The sequence below is a fragment of the Acanthamoeba castellanii genome, assembly GCF_000313135.1.
Source record: "Acanthamoeba castellanii str. Neff unplaced genomic scaffold scf7180000084757, whole genome shotgun sequence".
NCBI lineage: Eukaryota > Discosea > Longamoebia > Acanthamoebidae > Acanthamoeba > Acanthamoeba castellanii.
Window position 1 is genome coordinate 151,824 of NW_004457453.1, and position 24,672 is coordinate 176,495.

The following is a 24,672-nucleotide window of genomic DNA, read 5'->3' on the forward strand; positions in this document are numbered from 1 at the left end:
GAAGCTACCACTCACCAGGGCACGTCTTCCTTGAGCTCGGCGCGCACGACGCGCACTTCCTCCACCTCGTCGCTGCCTCGTTGCTCCCGCTCCTCCACCTCGTCGCTCCCCTCGCCGAGGTCCTCCTTCAGTGTACACACGACAACTGCCAAGAGACCAAGTAAGCTCGTGCGTGCGTGCGTGCGTGCGTGCGTGGTTACCGGTGATGTTGTCCTGGCTGCCCTTCTTGTAGGCCTCCTCGCCAAGCGCCTTGCTGGCCACTTGCGGGTCGTCGTCCTGCTTCAAGGCTTCGCGCACAAAATCGACTGCCTGCTGGTGGTCCATCACGTCCCAGAGACCTGCGATTGTTTGTGTGCCACACGGACGAGAAAATTGTAATTGTCACGGTCTGAGCGCAACGCAAGGAATGAACGAAGAGACGTGAGCGAGTCTGGCTGTACCGTCGCAAGCAAGAATGATGAACTGGTCGGTCTTTTCGAGGGCGACGTCTACCACGTCGGGCTCGGCCGTCAGACCGGACGGCTTGCCCTTGGTGAAGTCGGGGTGCTTGAAGAGCAGATCGCCACTGTTGAGGGAATAACCGAGAACGAACGTGTTAGGCCAAGACGACGACGATGAAGAGAACGAAAGCGAAAAGCAAAGCGAAGGGCGTGTGCGTACATTGACCGGGACACGCCCAGGTTGAAAAATGACGGGTTTAGGTTGGGGTGCGCCAGCCGCGTGTCGTGGTACAGCTTGCCGCCCTCGCGCTTCACACGCTCGATCTCACTGCACCAACCACCAGCGTCACGCAATCGGTCAATCACCGATAACACGAAGCAGCGAAACGCTTCTCGTTTGCACGGGCGAGCGTACGTTGGATTCTTGCCGGGGTTGTGTACGGTGGTGAGCGGGATGGCGGTGCCGTTGCGTGACAGCACGGCCTCGCTGTCGCCGATGTTGCCGATGTAGAGCCGGGCGCGTTTGATGAAGGCGATGAGCGCGGTGGTGCCGTCGCCCATGTTGTCCTTTCGCGCAATGTCCAGGAACTCCTGCTCCGTCCGCTGGAAGCCCTCGCGGATGGCCAGCTTGAGGTCGGTATGGAAGTGGTCGTTGGTCAGGATGTGATGGTGCAGGATCGTCGACGCAAAGTCCGATGCGCGCTTGCCACCGTGTCCTGCACGCTCGTGAGTGAGCAACGCCAACACCCGTCGCGTGGAATGTGAAGACATGAAGGGAATAAAGGAATAATAATAAAGAAAGAATAAAAAGAAAAAGAAATTCGCAATAAATAAAACAGGCAGGAGGTGCGCACCGTCGTAGACGCCAAAGAAGGCGCAGAGGCCGTCGGGGGAGGAGGGCATGTTGAGGGCGTTTGAGAGCTCGTCCGCGACGCCGGCCCTCGAGGGGTGGCCGTGGTCGGGCTTGGACTCCTTGGCGTCGTTGCCGCCGCTGCCATCTGATGAAGAGGCAGAGGCGCCCGCCGAACGCGGCGCGTAGGAGCCGCTACCGCTGCCGAGATCGATCGTATGAGCATCTTCCATGGCCTTCCTGCGGCCCTGCATACTGTAGACCCCACAACGCAGCTGCGGCTCGTAGTACGAGGAGGCCGGTGGTTCGGATGATGGCTCGCTACTCGATTGCTTCCCTCCTCCATCGGGCATCGATGATTTGCGTGCTGCAGCCTTGTCGTTCATAGGCCTTCGCCTGAGACGCGGCGACACGGCGGCGATGGTGATTCGATGCTTGTCGAGATGGGCAGGCCTGTTCGGTTCTGCCAGGAGGCTGTTGTGATCTTTCACCGATGATGAAGGGGCGATCGAAGAAGAAGAGGCAGAGAAGCGAGGCGAGGTGGCACTGTGGTCGTTCGAAGACGTAATGTCGTGAATCTCTTCCACTTCTACCGAATCACTTAGTACGTCGATTAAGATGTGCGAGCTGCCGCGTCGCACCACCCGCTTCTCCATCGACATCCTCCGGGTGAGCGAAGGCTTGCGCACTTCGAGCACCTCCTCACCGATTGCATTCTGGGGCGCCATTCGTCTCTCCTCCACATCGGCAGACATTCTCAGGGGCGGTGTTGAATGTTGTTGTGGTTGGATTGGAGTCGTGTCGTCGTTCCGATTGCGGTGCGTTGGCGGAGTGGCTCCTCTTCTCTCCTCCTTGCTCGAGCAATCCTTCTCCATACAAGAAGTCGAAGAAGAAACAGCAACGCAACGGTCCGATAGTACTTCAAGTATTGGTGTCAAGGAGAGCTGGGCAAGGGCAACTGGGAGATGAAAGCCGCAAAGCCGCATTCCCTGATTCTTGGAATTCTTGATGTACTAACCAGAATATATGGAATTTTAACTATTAATATGACAAATGACAGGAAATGTTTAAATTTTTAAGGTACTTCTTTGGAATGCCGAACTTGTGGGTGCCCAACATGCCTCGTGGAATTCCACAGGGCGAGAGTGCAAGAGGCAATCAGAGGAACGAGGCGGAAGGAGAGCTTGTCCTGAGGCCTGAGTTCAGCAGCTTCCGTGGAGCGGATTACATGGGATAGGCGATGGTTCGAGGCATGTTCATCACCGATTGGCCGCGCATGAGCGAGAGCGACTCCTGACGCGCCATCATCTCCTTTGCAATGCCCCTGATAGCGTCTGCGTCGCACACACGACACACACACAAGGCAAAGATAGACCAGGGGGGTGCGCGATGTTAGGCCGGACTCATCGTCGCACCGCTCACGCCCGGAGTCTTGTGTGGGTGAGGAGTTGGCCAACTTACCAGTCTCGTCCCGGATCTCCTCCTGGATGAGTTCCTCGAAGACGTCCTCCAGCGTGATGATGCCCCGGATGGTGACGTGGTCCACCGCGTCGACCACCAAAGCCATATGACCTGCGACGACGCAACACGAGCGAGTTAGCGCCGTAAGTACGCTTCGAAGAAAGGCCTCGCACTCGCAAGAGCGACAGTCCGTGATCCCAGAGCGCTGGCGCAAAGCAACGCCGGGGAGTGAGAGTGTGTGTCGGAGAGAAAGAAGCGTACTGTGACCGCGCCGGAAGAGATTGAGAAGAGGGTAGAGCTCCGTGTCTTCGCTCACGGTGGGCAACCTGACCAATTCCACGTCCTGCTCAGGATGTGTGATGAGAGTCAGCAATCGCTCTCCAACGCATCAAAGATCAGGCTCGGCAGTGCCGCACCGATACGGGCGTGGCTCGCTCGGGGTTGAGCTTGATGAGCTTCTTGACGATGATCATGCCGACCACGTTGGTCTTGCCCCCTCGGTAGACCGGCACGCGACTGTGCCCAGTCTGGAGAATCTGCTCCCCGCCGTCAGTACCGCCCAGCGCTAAAAGTAGGTGCGCGAGCGGGCGGCGTGGTACCTGGTCCAGCTTCTGTTCGGTGAGGCGGTCCTTGATGTCGAGCATGAAGACCTTGTCGATGGGCGTCATGGTGTCCTTGACGATCTTGCTCGAGAGGTCGAGAGCGCCCTTGATGATCGTCACCTCGTCCTTGGTCAGCGTGGCGCCCAGCTCGCCGCCGGCGGCCAGCAAGTCGCCCGCCTCCTGGTCGGGTCCCTGTTCGCCGTGGAGGCTCACCAGCTCCTTCAACTCTGCACAAAATCAAAATTTTTACAACATTTAAGTGTCAATATCTCTGCGGAGCAGAAAAAAATAAATGATCATACAAAATTGCAGGACGTACGTGCTCTACGGAAGAAGGTGCCCTGCTCGCCGCCGAGAAGGAAGTCGAGCAGCAGGCTGATGGGCCACGAGATGGGGAAGAGAAGGATGATGATGATCCACACCAGCCAGGCGAGATTGGCGCCAATGGCCAGACCGTAGCGCGTGCAGATGGCCTGGGGAATGATCCTTCATACAACAACAACACACGCATCATCATCAGGCTGTGCATTCCACGCGTGTGGTGTCGTGTCGTGTCGTGTCGTGTCGTGTCGTGTGGCGTGTGGGCGAGCGTACTCGCCAAAGAGCAAGACGGCGGTCACGGAGATGAGGATGGCGCCCACAGTACCGACGATTCGGTCCACGAAGAGCGGCAGAGCCTCCATTGCCGCCGCATTGGCCACCAGGAGAGTCACCAGCAAAAGGTGATGACGCTTCACCAGCGGGATGATCCTATTGGCTGTAAATCATAAAAATAATAAAAAATAAAACAATTAAACCAATAAATCCCAATAATTCGAATGACAACACAATAAAATAAATAATATATATATAAAATAATAGCAGGCGTACCGTAGATCTGTTCTTGTTTGGTGCCGCCGCCATTGGCAAGGATTTGGAGGTTGAGGAAGTCGATGGACATGAGGCCCATGGTGAGGCCCGACATGAGGCCGGCGAGGCAGACTAAGCCGGCGCTCACGGCTAGATCGACCCAGAACCGCGGGGTGGGGAAGTCGTCCTCCTCGGCCTCCGAGTAGGTGGTGCCGTTGCACACCACCGAATCGCCCTCCATCTCGCATTCCACCTTCTTGCCCGCGGCCCGCTTCATCCGCTCCATCGCCGTCATGTCCATGTCCATGTCCATGTCCAGGGCACTTACCAGCGTCAAGATGCCCAGCAGGAGCAGCAGCGCCGTGCCAATGCTGAGTGTGTGGGTACGTGCCATCGTGCTGTGCTGTGTTGTGTGTTCTGTTGTTTAGACTAAATAAATAAATGAACAAATAAAAGGTGGAGGTTCGTGTGAGGAGTGTACAGGATGAACGTTCAAGGCTGCCCTGGTCGCCACAAAGTGACAGGAATTCATGGTGGAACCAAATGGAATAAAATCTGGCCAGTTGCCGCGGAGAAAACCGCGCCGACGTGCGTCGCCTCCTTAAATTTGTTCAACCAAATCACCGTGGCCAGGGGTTTGAGCGCTCAACGGGCTGATTACACGGTGTAGCTGATGTCGGTGGAGATGGCGAGGTAGCCCTGGCCGTAGTGGATGCTCGGGTTGACGAGCTGGACGCCCTCGATGATGGGGATGTTGACCCCGTGCGAAAGGTAGTAGTTGACGAACGGCACGATGACGTCCGTGGACAGGGTGCGGATGATGCCGTCCAGCAGCGACAGCGCGATCGGCCCCACATTCGACCACTTGGCCCGGCACACCAACGACCAAACATCACCGTCAGCCCCACCGCATGGTTTCATGAGAAGATGTAGGAAGAAGACGTACAGCCTGCGATAGTGGCGAGTTGAGGTAACTGATGGTGGAATAGATCCTACCGCCTCGCACGGTCACCTGTGAGTGGGTGGCATCCGCCAATCAGTATTCACCATTTTTTAAATATCAATAATGATAATGATAGCACTACGTTGGAGAGTCGGTACCGAGGCGCTGGCGGAGAAGGCGATGTTGATCGCGAAGACGGGGACGGGTTGGCCGCTCGGGGGAATGACGGACACGACGATCTGGCCGGGGCCGTTGATCACGATCCCGCTGGGTGAGAAGGAGGCCGAGGGCGGGGCCGAGGCCACCAGCTCGGCCTCCATCTCGTGGTTGGGGTACTTCTGCGTCAGGCCCGGTATGATGTCTGCAGCAGTGCGCGCACCCGACCTTCCGTCAGTCACGCCACCACCAGTCTTGTCTTCATCAGAAGAGAGGACGCACGGGCCCAGCTGTTCGTGTTGAGGCGAATAGGCGACCACGACGGCAGATCCTGGCGTTGTGGCATGAGCGCTGGCGAAAGCTGAAAAAAGCGTGTTGTGGGGTACCTTGTCATAGAGGAAGCCGTGGAGTTTGCCGGCCTGCTGGAATACATAGCCGGCCGAGTTGCCAACGTACTGGCTCAGCATGATCTGCATCATCTGCCCCGTCACCTCGTCGGGCATCGCGCCCGGCTGATACGGCGGGTTCTAGGAATCCCAAGCGCGAGCCAATCGATCCAGGAACTGGACGGTGAGCGGGCGCCCTCATTCTTCAAAGTCCTGAGCTTGAGTGCGGCGTACCACGGGGTGGGCTTGGGAGGTGAACTCGCCCTTGGAGTTGAGGGTGAGGTAGTTGCCGCCGAAGGTGGGCGCCGACACGAGCGAGAAGTCGACCTGGGCCACGTCCCCGAACTTCTCGACGAACGGGATAGTGCTCAACGCCGCGTTCGCCCCCTGCGCCAACAAACATACACAAACCACCCAATAAGGCAAACAACGAATAATAAATAATAATAATTAAATAAATAATAATAACAATCAGTCATATAAGGCGTACGCTGTCGAGAAGCTTGGTGATGCCGGTGGCGATGGCATCTTCGGCGGACTTCTTGATCAGACCGTGCAAGACGTTGAAGAAAAAGTTGTAGAGCCAGCTGAGAAGAGATAGAGATTGTTTAGCGACGAAGAAGCGGGTCCTTTGTTTGGGGGGGGGGTTTAGTGCCTAGGACCGCCGTGCTCTTTGATGAGCAGCTTGCCGATCTCACAGCTCGACGAGGAGGCGGCAAGGGTGGGCTTTCCCCCGGCCTCGCCCACATCGATGCCCACGTTGATGAACGAGCCGATGACGTCGATGATCAGCCAACCGCGGCCCCTCATGTGCGGCCTGTCCAATCGTCGCAACCGGGAATTATGAATATTTAAATATTGCATTGCAACACAGCATGTAGTCTCATACCAGTGTAACTCGCGGTAGAAGAAGTTCATGGTGATGCCCAACGACGCGCCCTCGCTGTTGATCATCGTCACTATGTTATTTACAAATGTTAAAGTTCAAAACCTTAAAGTTGTGTATGCAACGCACATGGCAATGTTGACACCTCGGCCGGGCACAATGGTGATGGCCGAGTCGGGCAGGCTGAGGCCCGACAGCTGGATGTCCTGCAGCTCCCAGAAGACCTTGCCCAGCACGGGCGCGTGGGCGATGCCGGCCTGCGCGGGCAGGCTCACCGACTGGAAGGCCTTCTGCAGGAAGTCGACCGCGACCTGCCTCGCATAGTTCAATCCTGCACAGTCGCACATTCTTTTACAATCGAACTCAATGGCCAAAGGTACAACACTTATTTGTATTATTTTAATAATATATTTTTGTATTGTATTACATTTATTGTAATAAACAACAAAGATAACAAAAGAAGGGTACCGTTCTGGGTGAGGGTGACCTTGAAGCCGGGGGCTTGGGCGGCAGAAGGGCCGGCACCAAAGGCCAGCAGGGCGAAGATCGCTGCCAGTGCCCACAGATAAATCCTCGACATCTTTGTGGTGGACGGGTGGTGCGAGCAATGGCCCAAACAACCAACAAGACACGCAGAGCCCAACACCAGGTTAAGTGTCGACACACTGATTGTGCAACCAGCTGTGATTGGCCGGTAATATTAAGAAAGATAAACAGAAGAAGACGACATGAACCTGGGTGGATCATCATGACGCGGCAGACTTCAAACTTGTCAGCGGTACAAGCACGTCGTGCGGCAGAGATTGGCGGAGGAGGTTTCATTCGTGAACGCGCCAGGTCGGGTTGCGCTCCATCTCCACCAGCTGGGCCAGGGAGTGGTGCGGGCAGCAACACGTCACTGCTGCCTTGTTGGACCCTCGCCCCGCATCCTCTTCGTCTTCGCTCCTGCCACCATTCTCTTCTCTTCTGATCGCGTCCAGCTCGTGGTCGCTGTCTTCGTCCTCTTCGCTGTTGCTTGATGATTCGTCGACGTGGCATTGTTCGCCTATCGGCGCGCTCAGGTCCTCCTCCTCCTCGATTGGCTGTACGCTTAGTCTGCCGGTGGCCAGCTGGCCCAAGTGCAGACCGCGAGCCTGCAGAGCCTCCGAGTTCGCCACCCCCTTCCTCTGTCGTGTGTCGCGTCGCGTCGTGTCGTGAGCGTGTAGAGATGCGAGATCAATCGAGCGTGGAGCGTACCCATCGCTTGGGGATGGCTGAGAGCCCCCAGCGCGACCCGCCCATCGTGCCCACCATGGCGCCGACCCTGCGAACAACAACAACAATTATGAATCCACACACCTGCGCGTGGTGGTATGGTAGACGGACGGCGTACGTGTCGCAGTCTCCGCCCATGGAGATGGCGGCCACCACGGCCTCCTCAAAGGACGACGCCGATGCCACAGCGAGGAGCGACATCAGGACGGAGCAGAAGGCGAAGCCCTGGCACGGGTGGGTCACCTTCCGGCTGCTCAGCTTCTGGGCCTGTGTTGACACACAACAACAATGTGCCGAAGCAGATTAGAAAAGGTGTTCACTAAAAGGAGAACGACGGGCCAGTAGACCCTCTTCATGATGTCGATCCCCGCCCGATCAAGGCTCCTGTTGACGAGGCTCGCCAGTTGCTTCACCGCCTGAGAGAACTGATGTACGCCTGGAACCACAGATTACATCAATCGCACTCGATTACACATGACACGAGGCAGGACACGCACGACACGCACGACACGACACGACACGACACGCACGACACGCACGGCGATGAGAGGAGAGAGCATACACTCGAGATCAGGTGAGCGGTGGTCGTGTGGCTTGTTGGTGAGCAACGTGTCTTTGGCCGGTGGTCGTCTCTTCTCGCCCTTGGCCCGCTTCCCGCGCTCCATCTCCCGCTGCCGGCCCTTCTTCACCTTCCCCTTCCCACCGCCGCGCCTCGCCGGGGGCTGCTGCTTGTGGGCGGTCGACCCCGATGCCGATGTGTCAAGCTCCGTCTTGGCCGGGAACAGCAGGTGGCGCCCATAGTTCTCCAGCATCAGCGCCTCCCCGCGGCGACAGTGCTCCGCCACGAACCCGATGAATTGCTTCGCATCGAAATCGTCATCGTCGTCATTGTCTTCATCGTCGTCACTATCGTCATCGGCGTCGCTGTCGTCAGAGCCGTGGCTGTCTATGTCTGAACTGCGCGTTGCTAATGGCTTGTCGACAACATGGGATTGGCCAGCAGCACGCCCGACGAAGAAGGCGCAGGCAATGGCGATGGCCAGCCCAGCGGCGATGCCCCTGCGGCCCGGTGCATGTCAGCCGGCGCGGGTCAACTGCAGAAACGAGCGAGAAGAAGGCGAACCGTGGGTCGCGAGTGGTAAGCAGGCACGACTCGATGGTGTTGACCAGCAGCTTGTCGATGTCGGCGTAGTAGAACGCGCCCAGTGGGCCGACGCGCATGGCCGCTCCGTTACCTTGTAACCAACATCAACAAATCAATTTAACAGATTTAAAACTGTCCAATCGGCGCACACGCGGAGAGCTTGGGGTACCGGCAGTGAACTGGCCAGTCGCGTGCCAGTCTTCTCCGTTGACCATCCTCGTTATCGCTTTCCTGCCGTTTGAGAATCAGAACCCTAGTCTGGTGGGCGCAAGAGTGTCCAACGCCAGCGCACCTCCCGGATTGGCCCGTGCCGCGAAACAGACCGAAGCTTTTCCCTGTGACCGAGCCCTTGGACATGCGCAGGCGGCTGAACACTGCACCATCGAAGTCGGTTGGCAAAAAATGAAGGAAGAAACAATGAAGGGAAGTCTGTGTGGAGAGTGCACGCACCCTCGGTGGTGCGCTGTGGGTCGAAGTGGCCGGTCTCGAAGATGGACTGGAGGCCGCACAGGCAGTACTGGGTATCATCGGTGTAGATGCCCTGCACCCCGTACATGTTGGGCCTGTAGTCCCACCCGCATTCCACACCTTTTCTCACATTCCAGAAACATAAATATAATAAATATAAAATCAACAAATAAAAAGAAAGAACGGAAAGCACAAAAACAAATAAATAGAAGCAGTGGGGCACCACCTTCCTCGCCGTGGGGGTGGGCCTTCTTGGCATCGCAGGCTGCGCGCACGCAGTGCTCGTCCCAGTGGTCCACGGCCATGGCAGGCCGCAGCGGTGCGTGGCCGCCGGTGAGGATGATGGCCACCTCGTCGCCGCTCCTGCCTTCCACGGGAGCGCCCAGCGCATCGCCCACCGCCAGCCCCACCAAGCTCCCCGCGATGCACTCCTCCATCCGCGTCCTCTCATCTTCTTCCATCTTCTTTCTCTCTTCCTCTTTCAGCCACACTACAAACATGCTGTAGTACGCCTTCTGAGGTCTTTCTCATGTAGAGGGGGGGGGGCATCAAAGGCCATCCACACGATGAAGCAAATACTAAGAAATACTCCCCCCCCAAGGAGCGAGTAGTGGTGGATGAAGATGTTGGACAAGCAGAGGGGTATGATGCACACGTTCATTCACTCGTCGGCGGTAGCAGCTTCAGAGGAGGGCACGAAGTAAAAGTTGGAGGCCATGTGCTGGGCCAAGTACTGCGGGCCGTGCTCGTCGTAGAGCGCGCGCGTGATGACCGACTGCTGGAACTGGGGCGCGGCCGACCACGCCGCCATGCCCCGCCAGGCGTCCAACAAAGGGTCCGCGGCCTTCGTGTGCGATGTGCGGCGTGGGGTGTGCGTGTGCGTGAGTGATAGCAGTGGAAGCGAAAAGAGGGCGGGAGGGCGTACCAGGCTGACGGCAAAGCTGGAGCCGTAGGGCCGAGATGCCAGGAGGTCGCGTTCGAGCCTCTCCTTGAAGTTGGGGAACAGCACGTTGCCGCCGGTAAGGAAAATGTTCTGTATGTGTGTGTCGTGTGTGTCGTGTGTGTAATATGTGTGTGTCGTGTCGTGTGTGTGTGCGTTGGACAGATCGGTTAGTGCCATGTGCCGCTATCCGGAGGCATGAGCGTACCTGTGCCACGGAGCTCTGCTGTGGCTCGGGGAGTCTATTGAGCATGTAGTTACTCAGCTCGCTCACGCCCATACAGTCGACACCCACAATCGAAGGCTGTGTGTGTGTTGATGACGATGAGGGCGATGATGAGAGGTGTGAGTAATGATCAGCGCACGCACACGCAACACCGCACACGCCAACGTGCGACGTACCTGAAAGAAGATTTCGGGGACGCGCACGCGCTCAGTGGCCATGAAGAAGGTGCTCAGGTCGAAGAGAGGATTCTTGATGGTCACGGAGGGCGCCTTGATCGACTCCCCGTGCCGTTCCAACATCTTCTCGATCTTCTTCACCTCTTCGTTTTCCTTGGCCTCTTCCTCGTCTTCCTCGTCGCCAGCCTGACAACACGACGCAACGTGCTTCTTGGTCGGCCACGACACACGACACACGCACACACGCACACACACGAGACACGGGACACAGCACGGCAGGCGCACACCGCAACACACGCCGCTGGGTACTTACCATGGTGCGATAGACGTTCCAGTCTGAGTCCTTGGCGCCGAAGGAGGCGTCACCGTCGTCGTCTCGCGCTCGGCCCTTTCGGTCGAAGGCCGCCGAAGCCAGCGCGCGCATCCGCTTGGCCGAGGCCGTGCCGCGTCGGCCGCCCTCCACCTCCTTGCGCCTCCGCCGGCCCTCGATCGCGGCCAACAGCGCTGCACGGCGGTCGCGCAGCTGCGAAGCCCAGCCCTCCGGGTCTTTCAATCGCTCGTCTTCCTCTTCTCTCCATTTGCGCTCCTACTCAACACACACACACACACACACACCACTCTCACAGGTTAGCACCACGGCTGCCACCAATGCACACACCAGCAAGGGCGTTACCTTGGCGTCGTCTCGCTTCTTCCTTTCCTTGGGCTGCAGTGACTTGGTGAGCTCTGTGATGGTCTTGCTCAGCTGGGCCTCGTCCAGCCGCAGCACTTTAAGCCGTTTCTGTTTTGGCGCGTCGACGCAAGGGGGCGGGATGAGCCTTCCATGGCATGGAGGAGGGGACAGAGGTAAGGGCACACCTCATATTTCTTTGGGTCGGTCTCCTTGAGCGCTTTGGTGGCCTTGAGCTCCTTCAGCTCCTCCTCTTGCATCTTTCTCTACACGTGCGCCAACACGACACGCACACGCACACGTCGACTGATGTGAGTCCTATGTGGCGCGTGCGTAAGCGCACACGCCACATGCGTGAGAGGGCTGGCCAACCTTTTCTTTTCTCCGATTTTCGGCCATCGCCTTGAGCCGCAGGCCTTGCTCCCTCCTGGCCTGCGTTCTCCTTTGTTGCTCCTCCTCGGAGATGACCTTTTCGATCGGCGCTGGTCCGCTGGTGGGCAGCGCAACCTGCGTCCATTCAACACAACGCGCACGAAACGCACAATGAGAGGTTGGGGGGGGGAAACGACTCTAAGAGAAACGGTACACCACAGCAACGAACGAGAAGGGGGGGGTCAATATATACGGTCCGCATCTGCCGGTTTGTGAAGTCCCGGTCGTAGTGAAAGAGCCGCAGTTCCTCCAGGTAGTCCAACGCCACGTAGCAGTGCTGCTCTTTCATTTGCTGCTTGCAAGCAGCGGTCCGAGTCACACGCCATCAGTGAGTGCTGCCCAGACACGCACACAGCCGCAGCCAGCTCGTCGACAAAAAAGGGGGGCGTAGAGGAAGTGGAGCCGAGGTGCGGTTTGATGGGGGGGGGAGGGAGGGAGGGGGGAGGGGGTGAACCTCTACTCGAGGGGTGGCGAACAGCGTCTTCTCGTAGGGGTACTTGAGCTGCAGCACCTGCTGCAGAAAGTCGGTCGCTCGCCCGCCGCCAAGAGGAATTCTGCGTAGTGTAGCCAAACCACGTCAGCACGCGTGTGCGTGTACGGCGTGTGCGTGTGCGGTGGTGGTGGTGGAACCGTTTGACTGCCGATCCGTTGAGCTTGTCGTCGGCGATGAGGAGGTGGTGCGTCGCGAGGTTGCCGCTGGCGATGATCAACCCGTCGCGCCCCTCCAACGGCAGGCGCTTCTTGTTGTAGTAGTACGAGAACAGCGCGTCCACGCCGTAGCACACCGACGGCGCCCTGTAGCATTCGAACAGGAGCTCCGACATCTCTGATACACAACATTACATTGCAAGCATCGAGCGTTGAGCGTTGAGCTTTGATAGAACAGAAAGAGGTGAAAGCGCAGCAGGCCGGGGTTGATAGAGTCACACAACGCACGTTGTCTGCAGTAGCTGGGGTTGCACAGGACTTCGGTCATGACGATGGGGTTGGTGATGCGATCGCTATCGATCCGTAGGTTCGTGAAGATGTGGTCCAAGATTTGCTCCTGGGGGAACAGCACGACACCATCAACCACGAACGCGCCGTCAGCAGCACAACTCGACTTTTTTTTTGACTTCAAGAGACTCTCTGGCGTAGCGCAGCGCCCACGTAGAGCGAGAGCACGAGGTTGTGGAGAGGGAGAAGAAGAGGCAAGAGGCACCTGGACGTCGAGTCGAGTGACGATGCTGGAGTCGAACGGCGTGCGCAGGTTGTTGAGGGCGATGTCGGCGTTCAGCACGTCGTTGCCCACATACGTGCGCAGCGCCTCCTCTCCGCCCTTCTTCGCGCGAGCCTTGCCCACCACGGGCCTAAACTTGACTGTTGTGACCGCAGCGCCACGGCACGGTGCCCAGTGAGTTGTGGGCGCGGGCGCGAGCACTCGCACTACGAGTGAACTTTTAAGAGAGTGGGCGAGAGCGTACGACGAGGTTGGGGGTTGGTGGACCAGCCAGCCCTGCATGTGTGCGAGCCTGCACAAAGCAACAATTAAATGGTGGAGATAATAATTGGATCTGCATGCGATTAACGCAAATGCACGCGAAATGAGAGCGACAACGCGGCAAGGATGTGCGTGCATGGCACAGCGTGCGAGCGGGAGTGCGCACCGTTGTCAATGATTATGGCTGCCTCTTCACTCACCTCCATCTTGCGTTTTTGTTTTGGACAGATGAATATAAAATATCATAAAGAAGAAATTGAGGCACAATAATTTACTGGTGTTTGTATTTGTGTGGAATGCCAAGCTAGCTCTTCCAGAAGGTAGCCACCCGATGCACAATGGCGTCGTACGCTGAGTAGCCTGTGAAGACATGAAAAGGACAAGCATGGAGAGTAAGATCTCGCGATTAATTTGATTGTAGTGCGAGCAAGGGCAAGTACCAAAGCTCATGCCAAGGGCCACGGCGAAGCCCACAACGAAGGGCTGCAAGAGATATTTCTTGATCGATTTGGTGAAGCGAGAGATGAAGCCCAGCTGTCGAATGGGCACCACAGCGCCCGAGGTAGAAAGTCGTGTCTGCACCGCCCCCTGCGTAGCCGCCGCGCTCGAGGAGGAAGAGGAGGGAGGTACAGCCACAACCGAGTCGCTCATTCTGCCCGATCGAATGTTGATTATTTGATTTAAATTAACTATTTCTTATCTGTGTTCGGGAAATACCTCGAATTTCGTACTCTGATTATAATATTATTTTTATTTGTTTTTGGTATTTTTATTTGTTATTTGTTTTGGTTGTGGACAAAAAGGGGGGAATGAGAATCACGATCTCCACCAGGATAACTACGGATGCGGCAGCGAGGCCGCGACGAGCTTGAGCACCTCGTCGGTCTTGAGCCGCGCGTTCTCGGGCGCCTTCCGCACGCGCGTCCAGTACCGGCCGTGGCGCGGGTCGGTCCGCACGCAGCGCGCGACGAGCTCGGCCAGCGACTGCTCCGTGCCCTGCTGCTTCTCGAACTTGTAGAAGTAGGCCCACGTGTCGCCCAGGTCCGGGTTGAGCACCACGGCGCGGTTGAGCCAGCTGCGCGCCTTGTCGACCTTGCGGTCCTGCCAGAACACGGTGGCGACGGCGACAATTACGTGCGGGTCGTTGTCGCAGCGCTTGAGCGCGTCGACGCTCTTGGACTTCTGCTTGGGCCGCGGCTCCATCCACACGGCCTGCGCCCAGAGGAGCCCGCCCGTGGGGCAGTCCTGGATGGCCTTGGCCAGCAGGGTCTGCGCGATCTTGGCGTTGCCCGCGCGGAGCTCGACCTCGATCGCGGCCAGCCACAGCTCCTGATTCTTGGGATTCTTGAGCCGGGCCTTCTCGAGCAGCGAGCGGGCCTTCATGGCCGACTGTCGCTCCTCGAGCGCGGCCGTGCAGAGCCAGAGCGGCACGCACTGCGGGCAGTTGATGAGGCCGCGCTGGTAGATGGCCCGGGCGGCCTCCGGGTTGGACTTCTCGTCGACCTGGCCGCGCATCATCCACAGCTTGGGGAACTGGGGGAACTTCTTGATGGCCTCGTCGAGTATGGCGCGGGCCTCGGCGTCGTTGCCCAGCTCGCGCTCGAGCGCGGCCGACTTCATCCACACGCGGTCGGTGCCGGCGCGCTCGCGGGCCTTGGCCAGCAGCTGCCGGGCGCGGTCCTGCTCGTGGTTCTCGCTCTCGAGCTTGACGGCGGCGAGCCAGATCTGCTCGCTGTCGGGGTTGGCCCGGAAGGCCTCGGTGAGAATGGTGCGCGAGGCGTCGACGTCGCCGGCCAGCCACTTCTCCTTGGCCGCCATGAGCCACAGGATCTCGGCCTGCGGGCAGTAGGCCACCGCCTTCTTAAGCGTGGCGTCGAGCGAGTCCTTGGTGCCGTGGTTCTTCTCGAGGTAGGCCGAGCGCAGCCAGACCGACTTCTTGCCGGGGAAGAGCGACAGCGCGTGACCGTAGATGGCGCGCGCGGTCTGGACGCAGCCGTGCGCGAGGCAGCTCTCGGCGTCGTCCATCCACGTCGACTTGCGGTCCTCCTCCTCGACGCCGATGCCGATCGTTTCGCGCACGATGGCCTGGCACGTGCTGACGAAGCCCGAGCGCTCGGCCTCCTCGGCCTCCTTGAGCCACTGCTCGCGGTCGATGATGACGCCGTTGGCCGAGAGGGACTTGACCGAGCGGTTGATGATCAGCTTGACGCCCTCCTCGTTGCCGTTGGCCTCCTCGAGCTTGGCGGCGGTGATCCAGATGCGCGCGTCGGTGGGAATGGTCTCGCGCGCCTTGTTGAGCACGCGCCGCGCGTTCTCGTAGGTCTCCAGCTTGGCGAGCGCGAGCCACATCGACACCGAGTGCGGCACGCACTCGACAGCGCGCGACAGCAAAATGCGCGCGTCGTCGGGTTCCTCGAGCTCCACGGCCGCCTTCCACAGCTTGACCGACGTCGGCACAAACTCGAGCGCCTTGCGCAGCACCCGCTTCTTGGCCGTCGCGTCGGCCTCGAGGTTGGCCGCCTGGATCCACACCTTGACCGCGTGCGGGATGTGGCGCACGGCCTTGGCCAATATGGCCTTGGCGTTCTGGGGCGACTGCAGCCGCGCCGCCTCGAGCCAGATGTCCGGGTTCTTGGGGCACGCCTGGCAGCCCTTGGCCGCCACCTTGCGCGCCTGGGCCAGTCGGCCGGCCACCTCCTCGAGCCGCGCCGCCGCAATCCAGCCGGGCGCGTGGCCCGGATTGGTCGTCGTGACCGACTTGAGCAGCAGCCGCGCCTTCTTGATGTCGCCGATCTCGGCGTCGGTCGACACCACCATCGAGTTGAGATCGGTCAGGTAGCCTTTGGGGTCGACCACGGTCTGGCCGCTCACCGAGTCCGAGACCTGGTGCAGCTTGATGTTGAGCACCGTCTTGCGCGCCGCGCCGATTTGGTTCAGGTCCGTGACGGTGCCGGCCGGCGTCTGCGCGCCGCCGGCCAGCGTCGAGGCCAGGCCGCCGAAGCGCTGCTCGCGCGCGTCGAGCGCGTTGGACTTGTCCAGCTCCTTGCGCACGCTGTCGAGCACGATCGAGTCCGGCACCGGCGTGTAGCGCTGCGGCCGCGCCTTGCGCCCGCGGTGGTCGCCGATGTCCGGTATGGCGTCCCACTCGTCGACCGACACGCCCGCCAGCTGCTTCTTGAGGTCGGAGAACTGCAGCTGCAGCTTGGGCTTCTCCACCCGCAGCCGCTCCGACTCGGCCTGCGCCCGCACCTCGCGCCGCTGCTTGCGCCGCTCCTCCATGCGCTTGTCGACCTCGAGCCACAGCATGTCGGCCTCCTCGTCGTCCTGCTCGTAGGGGTCGGACGCGGTGATGCTGTGGCTGTAGCCGCCGAACTCGTCGTAGCTCGACTCGGAGTAGTCCAGCCGCTCCTTCTCCTCGCCCTCGGCCGCGGTGTACTCGCGGCCGCCGAAACCGCGGCCGCCGCCGGCCACGTAGCCCGCGGGCGCCGCACCAAAGTCGGCGCAGGCACGCCGACGCCGCGGCCGCCGCCGCCTGCGGGAGGTGGGGCGGGGGTGGGGGCACCGGGGGCGCCCTGTGCAGCGCCGGGGAAGGCGGGCATGACGCGGGCGGGACCGATGTCGGATCGCGTGGTGAAACCGGTCGCACCTCGACCCAGACCGGCTACATAGTTGAGAGGCGCCGCGCCTGTTTCTCTGTAGCGTTTGCGATTATCGCTCATTTCGTAGCACTACTCTCTGAGAAGATTTTGTGTTTTTCGGCTCGATTCCCACCCTCTGCTTGATGATGATCTTTCGGCTTTTTATGTTTTACCACAAAAATCCAGCTGCTCAGAGGCACCTTTCCCGAGTTACTTTTCTTTTCTTTTTCCTTGCCGAGGTCTGAAATTTATCGTAACTTTCCGATACATTTTTAGCGTCGACAAAAATTTGGCTAATGGCATTTTCCTTTTTTGACCTTCTCCGCCTTTGTGCCCACTGCGCGCACACCAGTCTGGACCATGGCCTCTCCGCGATTTATTGACCGGGCCGACAAGGCTAGCCTTGTCTATGAGATCAGATGCCTCGACGTAAGTCGGGCCTATCTGCACTGCTTGGGCTGGTCCTTGTGGTAATTGTGTGCACGCCTGGTGAGTCTGTTTTTGTTATTTATCTGTTTGTTTGGCCCCTCCCCCTCACGAGGCCCTCGACTCTCCTCTGACAGCGTCGTATCCCCGTGCGCTGTGTTCAGTGCGTGGAGCCCTACGCGTGTGCTCGGATGCAGCTGTGTGCCTGTACCCGAGGGTCATTGACGCACTCCGAGAAGCCACCTATGATGCCATTATCGTGATTGAAGGGGGCCGCTAGGCTGAACACCCGCAGTTCCCCCAGGAGGTCCGGGTCACCACCAACAACATCACCCTTCAGTACGTGCTGTTGCTGCGGCATTCATGCTCATTCTGTCTTCTGCTAAGCCATTTATCTGTCACTTCGTCAACCAGAGCGCTGGAGTTGAGTGGCCCGTGGCTTGCCATCGATGCGCCCCATTTCACCTCAAAGGGGCGCTCGAGCTCCGTGGCGGAGGTACCCCACGTCTCCAACGGAACCACCTCAATTCCAACGTCGTCTGTTATGGCAGGAGTTTTGATCTGCGAGGGCGCCACGCTGCACCAGAACGGTGACCTCAGCATCAGCACAACAGAGTTCTTGGCAACCGGGGTCAAGGTGGCGGATGGCTGCACACGGCTCCAGCTGGGCCGCACCACCATCTCAGCTGGCTCGGCGATTTCTCCCTGAGTACGAATTTCCCCTCTACATTCTCGAAACACAAACGAAACAAAACGAAACACAACTTCTCTCCAGGTATTGCCCTCATCGTCGGCCTCACCAGCAGAGTCGCCGGCAGCCTCGCCATCGTCGTCTCCGGCTGCTTCTCCAGCGGCCCCCTCCCCGTCGGTGTCGCCTTGCGCATCACCAGCGGCCTCGCCCTCAGCCTCCACGTCGCCTTCCAGATCACGGTCGACCTCGCCTTCGGCTTCCACGTCGCCTTTAGGATCGCCGTCGGCTTCAACATCGCCCTCGGCCTCCACGTCGCCTTCAGGATCACCGTCGGCCTCCACGTCGCCTTCCAGATCACCCTCGGCTTCAATGTCGCCTTCCGGATCACCGTCGACCTCGCCTTCGGCTTCCACATCGCCTTCCGGATCACCGTCGGCTTCAACGTCGCCTTCCGGACCACCCTCGGTCTCGCCCTCGGCTTCCACGTCGCCCTCTGGATCACTGTCGGCTTCAACGTCGCCCTTGGATCACCGTCGGCCTCCACGTCGCCTTCCAGATCACCCTCTGCCTCTCCGTCGGCTTCCACGCCGTCCGTGCCCGAGGTGGTGCCGGTGCCCAACCTGACCGCCGTGCTCAACACCGAAGAACCGGGCGTCGTGTTCGGCAACGGTGCCCAACTGCTCTCGACCTCAGTGGCGGGCTCCTCCGTGGCCGGGGCCGAGCTGGAGGTGGCCACCACCACCACCGCCGCCAACACCACTGTCGGCGGCCTGCCCGCCGTGACCTTCGTCACCACCTTCAGCGTCGCCCTGTTCGGGCCGACCCAGCTCGAGCGCACCATCACCGTCACGGCCGAGCTGGACCCCGACGATGCGCGACGGGTGGTGTTCAGCTTCGGCTTCCCCTACTTTGCCGTCGGGCCGCTCACCTACGACTCGACGGTGTTTGTCGGCACCGTCAAGACCACGGCCGCCGGCGATGGCGATGGCGATGGCGGGTTGTCGCCGGCGTTGGCGGCGGCAATCGCGGTGCCTGCGGTCTTGGGCGGCCTCGTGGTGGTGAGCCTCGCGGTGGCCCTGATCGTGTGCCAGCGCAAGCGAGTGAGGCCCCAGCCGGTCAGGCCGCGCCGCGGGTTTTATATCTTATCTGCACCTTTTGGACATGCTTGCACACTTCAGAGAGAGTGTCGTACAATGTGATAAACGCAGGATTGGACACTGGCAGGCCCAAGAGCAAGAGGGAGAAGCTCTGTGTCGACAAGAAATGAAGGAAATCCGCGGAGCCAGGGAGTTTAATGGCGACGTGGCACTCCTTTATTGGTCGGCGATTAATTAATGATGATTTAAATTAAGGGGTAACACAACCACGGGGTGGTTGTCCTGCGCCAGGCCTTTGTGTTCTGCGCACACTGAGATCGATTCACATTGTGTCTGAAGATGGCCGACGAAGGATTGATCAGCAACCTCGATGAGGCGTGGAACATCAACTACGAGGACCTCGACTTTGGCAAGGAGATTGGCAAGGGCGGCTTTGGTTCCGTCTACGAAGGCGAATATTTTGGCACACCCGTCGCCATCAAAAAGTGCGAGCTCCTCCTTTCCCCCACTTCTCCTTCCACTTTCCTTCCATCTCTTTTTTCTTTGTTTTGTTCTCCTCCCTTCTCCACTTTTATTCATCTCTTCTTCCATTCTACTTCGACTGCCCCCTCTCACACAGTTCACCACAAAATTAAATTATAGTCAAAAATTTATAGTCAAAAATGAATGAATCAATTAAAATTAAAATTAAAACAAAAATAGCATTCGTGCCACCTGGTGGTGGGCGCAGTGCGACGTCATCATTTTTATTTTTATTTTCTGTTTTAGTCCCCTTTTTTTGCCCCCCGGTACTTACACGCCGCGTGCAGGATTGTGGAAGAGGACCCAGATGGTCTGCTGTACCTGGAGCGCGAGGTGAACGTGCTCAAGGGCATGCGCCATCCCAACATCGTCCAGTTCATCGGTATCGCCGTGGTACGTTGGTTCTCTCTGCCCTCTTCGTTTTTCATTCGTCGTTTTCGTCTTCGTCTTCGTCTTCGTTTTTTTCTCCATACTAAAAAACGAAAACGAAAACGAGACCAGCCTTCGTTCTTTTTCATGTGAGCCCAAAGTAATGTGTGCTGATTGGGATTGGTGGTCGGCTCGTGTATAATCAATCATAGCACGAGGGTGCGCTGTTCATCATCACCGAGTACGTGGACAACGGCAACCTGCGCAAGTTCCTCAAAGACTCGAAGATCGTACGCCATGGCATCCCCTCCCAACCATGCAAGAATTGGTTCTTAACTTTTCCTTTTTCGCTCAACAACAGAGCATGCCTTGGGCCATGCGCGTTAATCTTGCACACGACATCGCTTGCGCCATGGCGTACGTGCCTTCGTTCTTGTTTCTTCGTTCTTCGTTCTTCTTCTTTCTTTCTTTCTCCTTGTTGGTGTCTCTCTCCCCCCGCACAAGCGTGTCTCGGCTCAACTTTCTCTGTTTTTCTTTCTGGACCACCACGCGATCGATCACGCAGGTACCTTCACTCGCGCAACGTCATCCACAGAGACTTGAAGAGCAAGAACCTCCTCGTCGGCGACAACTGGCGCCTGAAGATCTGCGACTTCGTACTTCTTTCTTTTTGTTTTTCCGTAATTTATTCAATTTTTTGTTATTTATATGTATTCTTGTTTTTTTGTTTTTGTTTTTTTTTTACGCCCAGGGCTTTGCGCGGGTGAATGCGTCCAACCGGCCGATGACGCTGTGCGGCACCGACGACTGGATGGCGCCGGAGATGATCATGGGCTTCCAGTACGACAACAAGGTGGACGTGTTCTCCTACGGCATCGTGCTGTGCGAGCTCATCACGCGCGCCAAGATCTCCGACCACCTCCAGCGAAAGCCTCAGGAGGCGTTCGGCCTCAACGTGAGCCAGCTCGAGAAGCTCATTCCCGCCGACTGCCCGCCCGAGTTCGCGCAGGTGGCCATCGGTACGACATCGCTCGCAACACGCTCACGCACACGCACACGCACACGCACACGCACACGCTCTGACCGCACACGCACACGATCAGATTGCTGTGGATATGAGCCGTCGGCGCGTCCCTCGTTCAAGGACGTCATCCGGCGCCTCAAGCCCATCATGAAGACCCTTCCGCCATGGAACCCCTCGGCCACGCCCACCGCCGCGCCGCCGGCCCCCTACTCCCCCGTCAGCCGCACCCAGGCCGCCCCCGCCCGCCCCGCGCCCACCAAGGCCCCAGTACGTCCCGCTCTCTGTTGTGTGTCGTGTGTCGTGTGTCGTGTGTCGTGTGCGTGTCATGTGGTATGTGGCATGTGAAGCACGCGAGCTGAATTCTTGCCGACATTCCAGGTGCAGGCGATCAAGGCGCCGACGCCGACGGCCAGCCCGCCCAGGTCCCCCAACCCGTCGGCGGCGCCCAAGTTCACACCGCCGGCGGCCGCTCAGGCCAGGCCCGCCTCGCCCGCCGCCGCCTCTGCGGCATCGCGGAGCAACGGCACGCCGTCGTCGCCCCTCGTGTCGAACCGGAGCGCCACCATCGCGCCCAACAAGGCCCTCACCCCGCCCACGGTAGTCTCAGCGCCGGCGACCTCGCGCGCCTCGCCGGCCCCGACCGGTGGGTTCGGCTCCTCGCCCTCGGGCTCGCGCGCCACGCCCTCTGCCGGCCTTGGCTCCGGCGCCTCTGGCTCTCGGCCCCAGCCGGTCGCGGCTGCTGTACGTTCCCTCCCCCCACCACCACAATCCAATCGTTCACAGAGGCTGACGGTTTGAATTGTGATTGGTCGTCTCCGCAGCCCAAGCCGACGCCCGTGGCCGCTGCTGCTGCGCCCAAGCCGGCACCTGCTACTGCCGCATCTCCCGCGGCTGGCGGGTTCGACGCCAACGGCAACCCAAGGTCCTCCGTCCGCTACGCAGGTACGTCTTGGCTTGATGGTCATCGTGCGCCGCAGGCCCGTGCGTTATTGATGTCTTACCTGGTGTTCTGTTCTGTTCTCTTTGGCAGGTGTGCGCCTGAAGAAGACCGGCGGCCATGGCCTGTGGTAAAAAGGCAACTTTGGAGAGAGGACTTGCAAGTCACATGGTCGTTTTGTATGTATGCTTAGGGCGGGAACTGAAGTGTGTGTTGGTGATGAAGTGTTGTTTACAAGTGAACCCTTGATTTGGCTGAGCCATCACCCGATGCCAAGGAATCCCTGGTCAGAAGTTGTTGGGTTAGGAGAAAAAGCGCCAACAATGGGAGCTATATCGACTTCACCTTCAACTCGGTGGGCTTCGTCAACATCACTCTCACGTGCTGGCCTGCGTGTGCAACTTCAGCACCACACGTGATTCAATCGCTAACGAATCGCCATTGGTGCCTAAGAACAACGAGGCGGCAGCGCTCATGAACGAAGCGGGCCAGAGTGCCGCGCGTCGAGCGAGTCGGGTACGTGTCGTCCCGCCGCCGCGACGTCTGGTTTTGGTTGTTGTTGTTACGATTGACGACGGTGGCGGACACCTCTGGTTGCTCGCGTGCGCGCAGGAAAAGGCCACGAGGACGCTCTGTGTCCGAAGATAAAGTGCATCTCTTTTTTCCCGCCCACCGGTGGTTTGCAGCGTAGAAGAACAACAAATCGCAAGAGCTCCTCTTGCTTCGGGGTGGTCCATCATGGCTTCGTCGCCGCACGTGCTCTCCACAGTAGAAATCTTTGCCGGACGCGTCGTCCCCCATGGCTATTACAAGATCATCCATCGCGATTCGTGGTATGGTGATTCGGCGTTCTACCTTCGCATCCTGGGGTTCGCCGTCTTCTTTACCTTCCTTCGCCTTGTGGTCGCCCGCTGGGTCGTCAAGGTACGCTTCATCGCAGCAACATCCTCGCTTTTTTGAGATGGGTAAATTAATTTATAGAGTTAAATTTTGTGCATGGTACAGCCATTGGGCAAGCCCCTGAACCTCAAGGCTTCCCATTATACCAAACTGGAGGAGGCCATCATGCAGGTGGGCTTCTACACTTGGGGATGGTCCTACAATGCTGCCTACCTGTTCAAGCAAGATTGGTTTTGGAACCCCATGGTCAGCTTCCTCGACAATTTCCCTCGCCAGGCCAATGAGTACGCCATCTTCGCCATCTCGACTTCTGTAATGGGAAGCCAGAGCGGAATTTGCGCTAATCCCTTGCGGCACCACTCGCCTGACAGTGCCTTCTGTGTGCCAGGTATGAGATCAGCTTCTACTACTCACTGCAGATCGGGTGGTACTTGCATGGCGTTTACACCCACTTCTTCCTCGACACGAAGAAGAGCGACTTCGCCGTCATGATCGTGCATCACGTTGTGACGCTAACTCTCCTCTACGGTGCCTACGTCGTCGGGTACACCATTTTTTCGTTGCATTTGGCGATGATGATGTTGATGTTGATGATGACGATGGCTACATCAGGTCAGTGCACTGACACTCGCACCACCATCGCTGTAACAGTTACTTCCGCGTCGGCATGCTGGTGATGTTCAGCATGGACGTGTGCGACATATTCCTGTATTCGGCTCAGATCCTAAAGATCGTCAAGTCCGGCGGTAAGGTCGACTATCCCGCGGCTGTGTACTACATCGGCTTCGGCACGATCCCTGTCTCCTGGTACGCTGGCCCATCTTGCCCCTGCCCACTTGGTGCTCAGTGTCGTGTTGGCCTAACGTTCTATTATTATTTATTATTATTATTGTTATTATTATTATGGTGACTCGCTGGCCTCCAGGTTCTTCTTCCGCCTGGTCTATTTCCCGTTCGTGGTGATGCGAACGACGGCCATCGATGGGATCATTGCTTCGGGCTATGACAACGCCGACGGGTGGGCACTCTTCAACATCCTCCTGTTCATTCTTCTCTGTCTCAACGTACGTGCTCGCACCCTCACCACCCGCACGCGCACACTGAGTCGACAGAGTGCTCACCTTGTTGTCGTTCTCTGTCTCCACACAGACTTGGTGGTTCTCAATCATCGTGAAGATCATGTGGCGATCGATCACATCCCAAAGCCTCCAAGCGCTCGATGACATCAGAGAAAAGGAAGGAAGCGCCGAACTCTTGGCCAACAAGGGGGTCAGCAGTGAAGGCGAGAGGCACATCACGCACCAAAAGCGCGCACCCAGCGAGGTACTTACTTCGGTACTTACTCTCTGTGGCGTTTCCACAACCCTTGAAGCAAGGGCCTGACTTTCATTCTCTTCTTGAACTCTGTCGTGTTCGCAGCAGAACACGAAGAAGACGCCGAAGAAGAATCAGTAGAAGAGGAGAAGGAGGAGAGTTGGACACCTCGGCGCCGCGAAGAGCCGCGCTCTCGCGATCCCACACACGTTTTTGTTTGCTTTATTTTTTTGTTCAACGCACCCCAGGCCCGCGCGATGGAAACGATACCCCCCCCCCCTACGGCCACAAGAAGAGACAGAAGGAATAAGAGGAAGGTGGCGCCCAAGAGGACGTCACATGGTGTGGTCCTCCGGTAGACACTTAATCAACTCTTCAAACTCTTGGTCTG

The 24,672-nt window shown here is 58.5% G+C and overlaps 10 protein-coding genes across 10 annotated transcripts; 3 read left to right on the forward strand and 7 right to left on the reverse strand.

The window, feature by feature from the left end:
* Positions 1-11: 11 nt before the first annotated feature.
* On the reverse strand, positions 12-2,018 carry ACA1_208290 (protein phosphatase 2C domain containing protein; the record flags this gene model as incomplete). Its single annotated transcript, XM_004339919.1, has 6 exons — positions 12-145; positions 201-338; positions 441-565; positions 661-768; positions 856-1,156; positions 1,295-2,018. 6 exons carry the CDS (start codon positions 2,016-2,018, stop codon positions 12-14), a joined length of 1,530 nt encoding a protein of 509 aa, XP_004339967.1.
* A 496-nt stretch (positions 2,019-2,514) lies between these two features.
* On the reverse strand, positions 2,515-4,596 carry ACA1_208300 (uncharacterized protein; the record flags this gene model as incomplete). The annotated part of the gene is made up of 8 exons (XM_004339920.1): positions 2,515-2,624; positions 2,752-2,862; positions 3,013-3,094; positions 3,168-3,287; positions 3,351-3,580; positions 3,673-3,839; positions 3,948-4,110; positions 4,224-4,596. 8 exons carry the CDS (start codon positions 4,594-4,596, stop codon positions 2,515-2,517), a joined length of 1,356 nt encoding a protein of 451 aa, XP_004339968.1.
* A 263-nt stretch (positions 4,597-4,859) lies between these two features.
* On the reverse strand, positions 4,860-7,153 carry ACA1_208310 (LBP / BPI / CETP family, Cterminal domain containing protein; the record flags this gene model as incomplete). Its single annotated transcript, XM_004339921.1, has 10 exons — positions 4,860-5,066; positions 5,149-5,214; positions 5,304-5,506; positions 5,584-5,662; positions 5,688-5,828; positions 5,922-6,074; positions 6,178-6,215; positions 6,350-6,504; positions 6,703-6,904; positions 7,042-7,153. 10 exons carry the CDS (start codon positions 7,151-7,153, stop codon positions 4,860-4,862), a joined length of 1,356 nt encoding a protein of 451 aa, XP_004339969.1.
* A 238-nt stretch (positions 7,154-7,391) lies between these two features.
* On the reverse strand, positions 7,392-9,900 carry ACA1_208320 (ADPribosylglycohydrolase superfamily protein; the record flags this gene model as incomplete). Its single annotated transcript, XM_004339922.1, has 11 exons — positions 7,392-7,706; positions 7,810-7,876; positions 7,946-8,094; positions 8,160-8,243; positions 8,367-8,459; positions 8,517-8,886; positions 8,978-9,062; positions 9,141-9,202; positions 9,264-9,345; positions 9,422-9,559; positions 9,663-9,900. 11 exons carry the CDS (start codon positions 9,898-9,900, stop codon positions 7,392-7,394), a joined length of 1,683 nt encoding a protein of 560 aa, XP_004339970.1.
* A 200-nt stretch (positions 9,901-10,100) lies between these two features.
* ACA1_208330 (actin subfamily protein) lies at positions 10,101-13,569 on the reverse strand (the record flags this gene model as incomplete). The annotated part of the gene is made up of 14 exons (XM_004339923.1): positions 10,101-10,283; positions 10,365-10,472; positions 10,588-10,683; positions 10,782-10,967; positions 11,095-11,367; positions 11,455-11,562; positions 11,640-11,717; positions 11,824-11,958; positions 12,077-12,175; positions 12,338-12,437; positions 12,514-12,709; positions 12,820-12,928; positions 13,085-13,242; positions 13,530-13,569. The coding sequence occupies 14 exons, from the start codon at positions 13,567-13,569 to the stop codon at positions 10,101-10,103; spliced, it is 1,869 nt and encodes a 622-aa protein (XP_004339971.1).
* Positions 13,570-13,667: 98 nt separating this feature from the next.
* Positions 13,668-14,014, reverse strand: ACA1_208340 (uncharacterized protein; the record flags this gene model as incomplete). The annotated part of the gene is made up of 3 exons (XM_004339924.1): positions 13,668-13,723; positions 13,804-13,951; positions 13,994-14,014. The coding sequence occupies 3 exons, from the start codon at positions 14,012-14,014 to the stop codon at positions 13,668-13,670; spliced, it is 225 nt and encodes a 74-aa protein (XP_004339972.1).
* A 186-nt stretch (positions 14,015-14,200) lies between these two features.
* ACA1_208350 (PRP1 splicing factor, Nterminal/tetratricopeptide repeat domain containing protein) lies at positions 14,201-17,082 on the reverse strand (the record flags this gene model as incomplete). The annotated part of the gene is made up of 2 exons (XM_004339925.1): positions 14,201-16,935; positions 16,977-17,082. The coding sequence occupies 2 exons, from the start codon at positions 17,080-17,082 to the stop codon at positions 14,201-14,203; spliced, it is 2,841 nt and encodes a 946-aa protein (XP_004339973.1).
* A 279-nt stretch (positions 17,083-17,361) lies between these two features.
* On the forward strand, positions 17,362-19,385 carry ACA1_208360 (uncharacterized protein; the record flags this gene model as incomplete). Its single annotated transcript, XM_004339927.1, has 5 exons — positions 17,362-17,430; positions 17,815-17,923; positions 17,979-18,042; positions 18,234-19,250; positions 19,343-19,385. 5 exons carry the CDS (start codon positions 17,362-17,364, stop codon positions 19,383-19,385), a joined length of 1,302 nt encoding a protein of 433 aa, XP_004339975.1.
* A 169-nt stretch (positions 19,386-19,554) lies between these two features.
* On the forward strand, positions 19,555-22,201 carry ACA1_208370 (serine/threonineprotein kinase, putative; the record flags this gene model as incomplete). The annotated part of the gene is made up of 9 exons (XM_004339928.1): positions 19,555-19,700; positions 20,025-20,130; positions 20,319-20,434; positions 20,672-20,762; positions 20,858-21,125; positions 21,210-21,397; positions 21,515-21,871; positions 21,952-22,072; positions 22,161-22,201. 9 exons carry the CDS (start codon positions 19,555-19,557, stop codon positions 22,199-22,201), a joined length of 1,434 nt encoding a protein of 477 aa, XP_004339976.1.
* A 604-nt stretch (positions 22,202-22,805) lies between these two features.
* ACA1_208380 (Longevityassurance protein (LAG1) domain containing protein) lies at positions 22,806-24,422 on the forward strand (the record flags this gene model as incomplete). The annotated part of the gene is made up of 7 exons (XM_004339929.1): positions 22,806-22,991; positions 23,073-23,279; positions 23,387-23,511; positions 23,619-23,774; positions 23,893-24,031; positions 24,117-24,290; positions 24,387-24,422. 7 exons carry the CDS (start codon positions 22,806-22,808, stop codon positions 24,420-24,422), a joined length of 1,023 nt encoding a protein of 340 aa, XP_004339977.1.
* Positions 24,423-24,672: the final 250 nt, after the last annotated feature.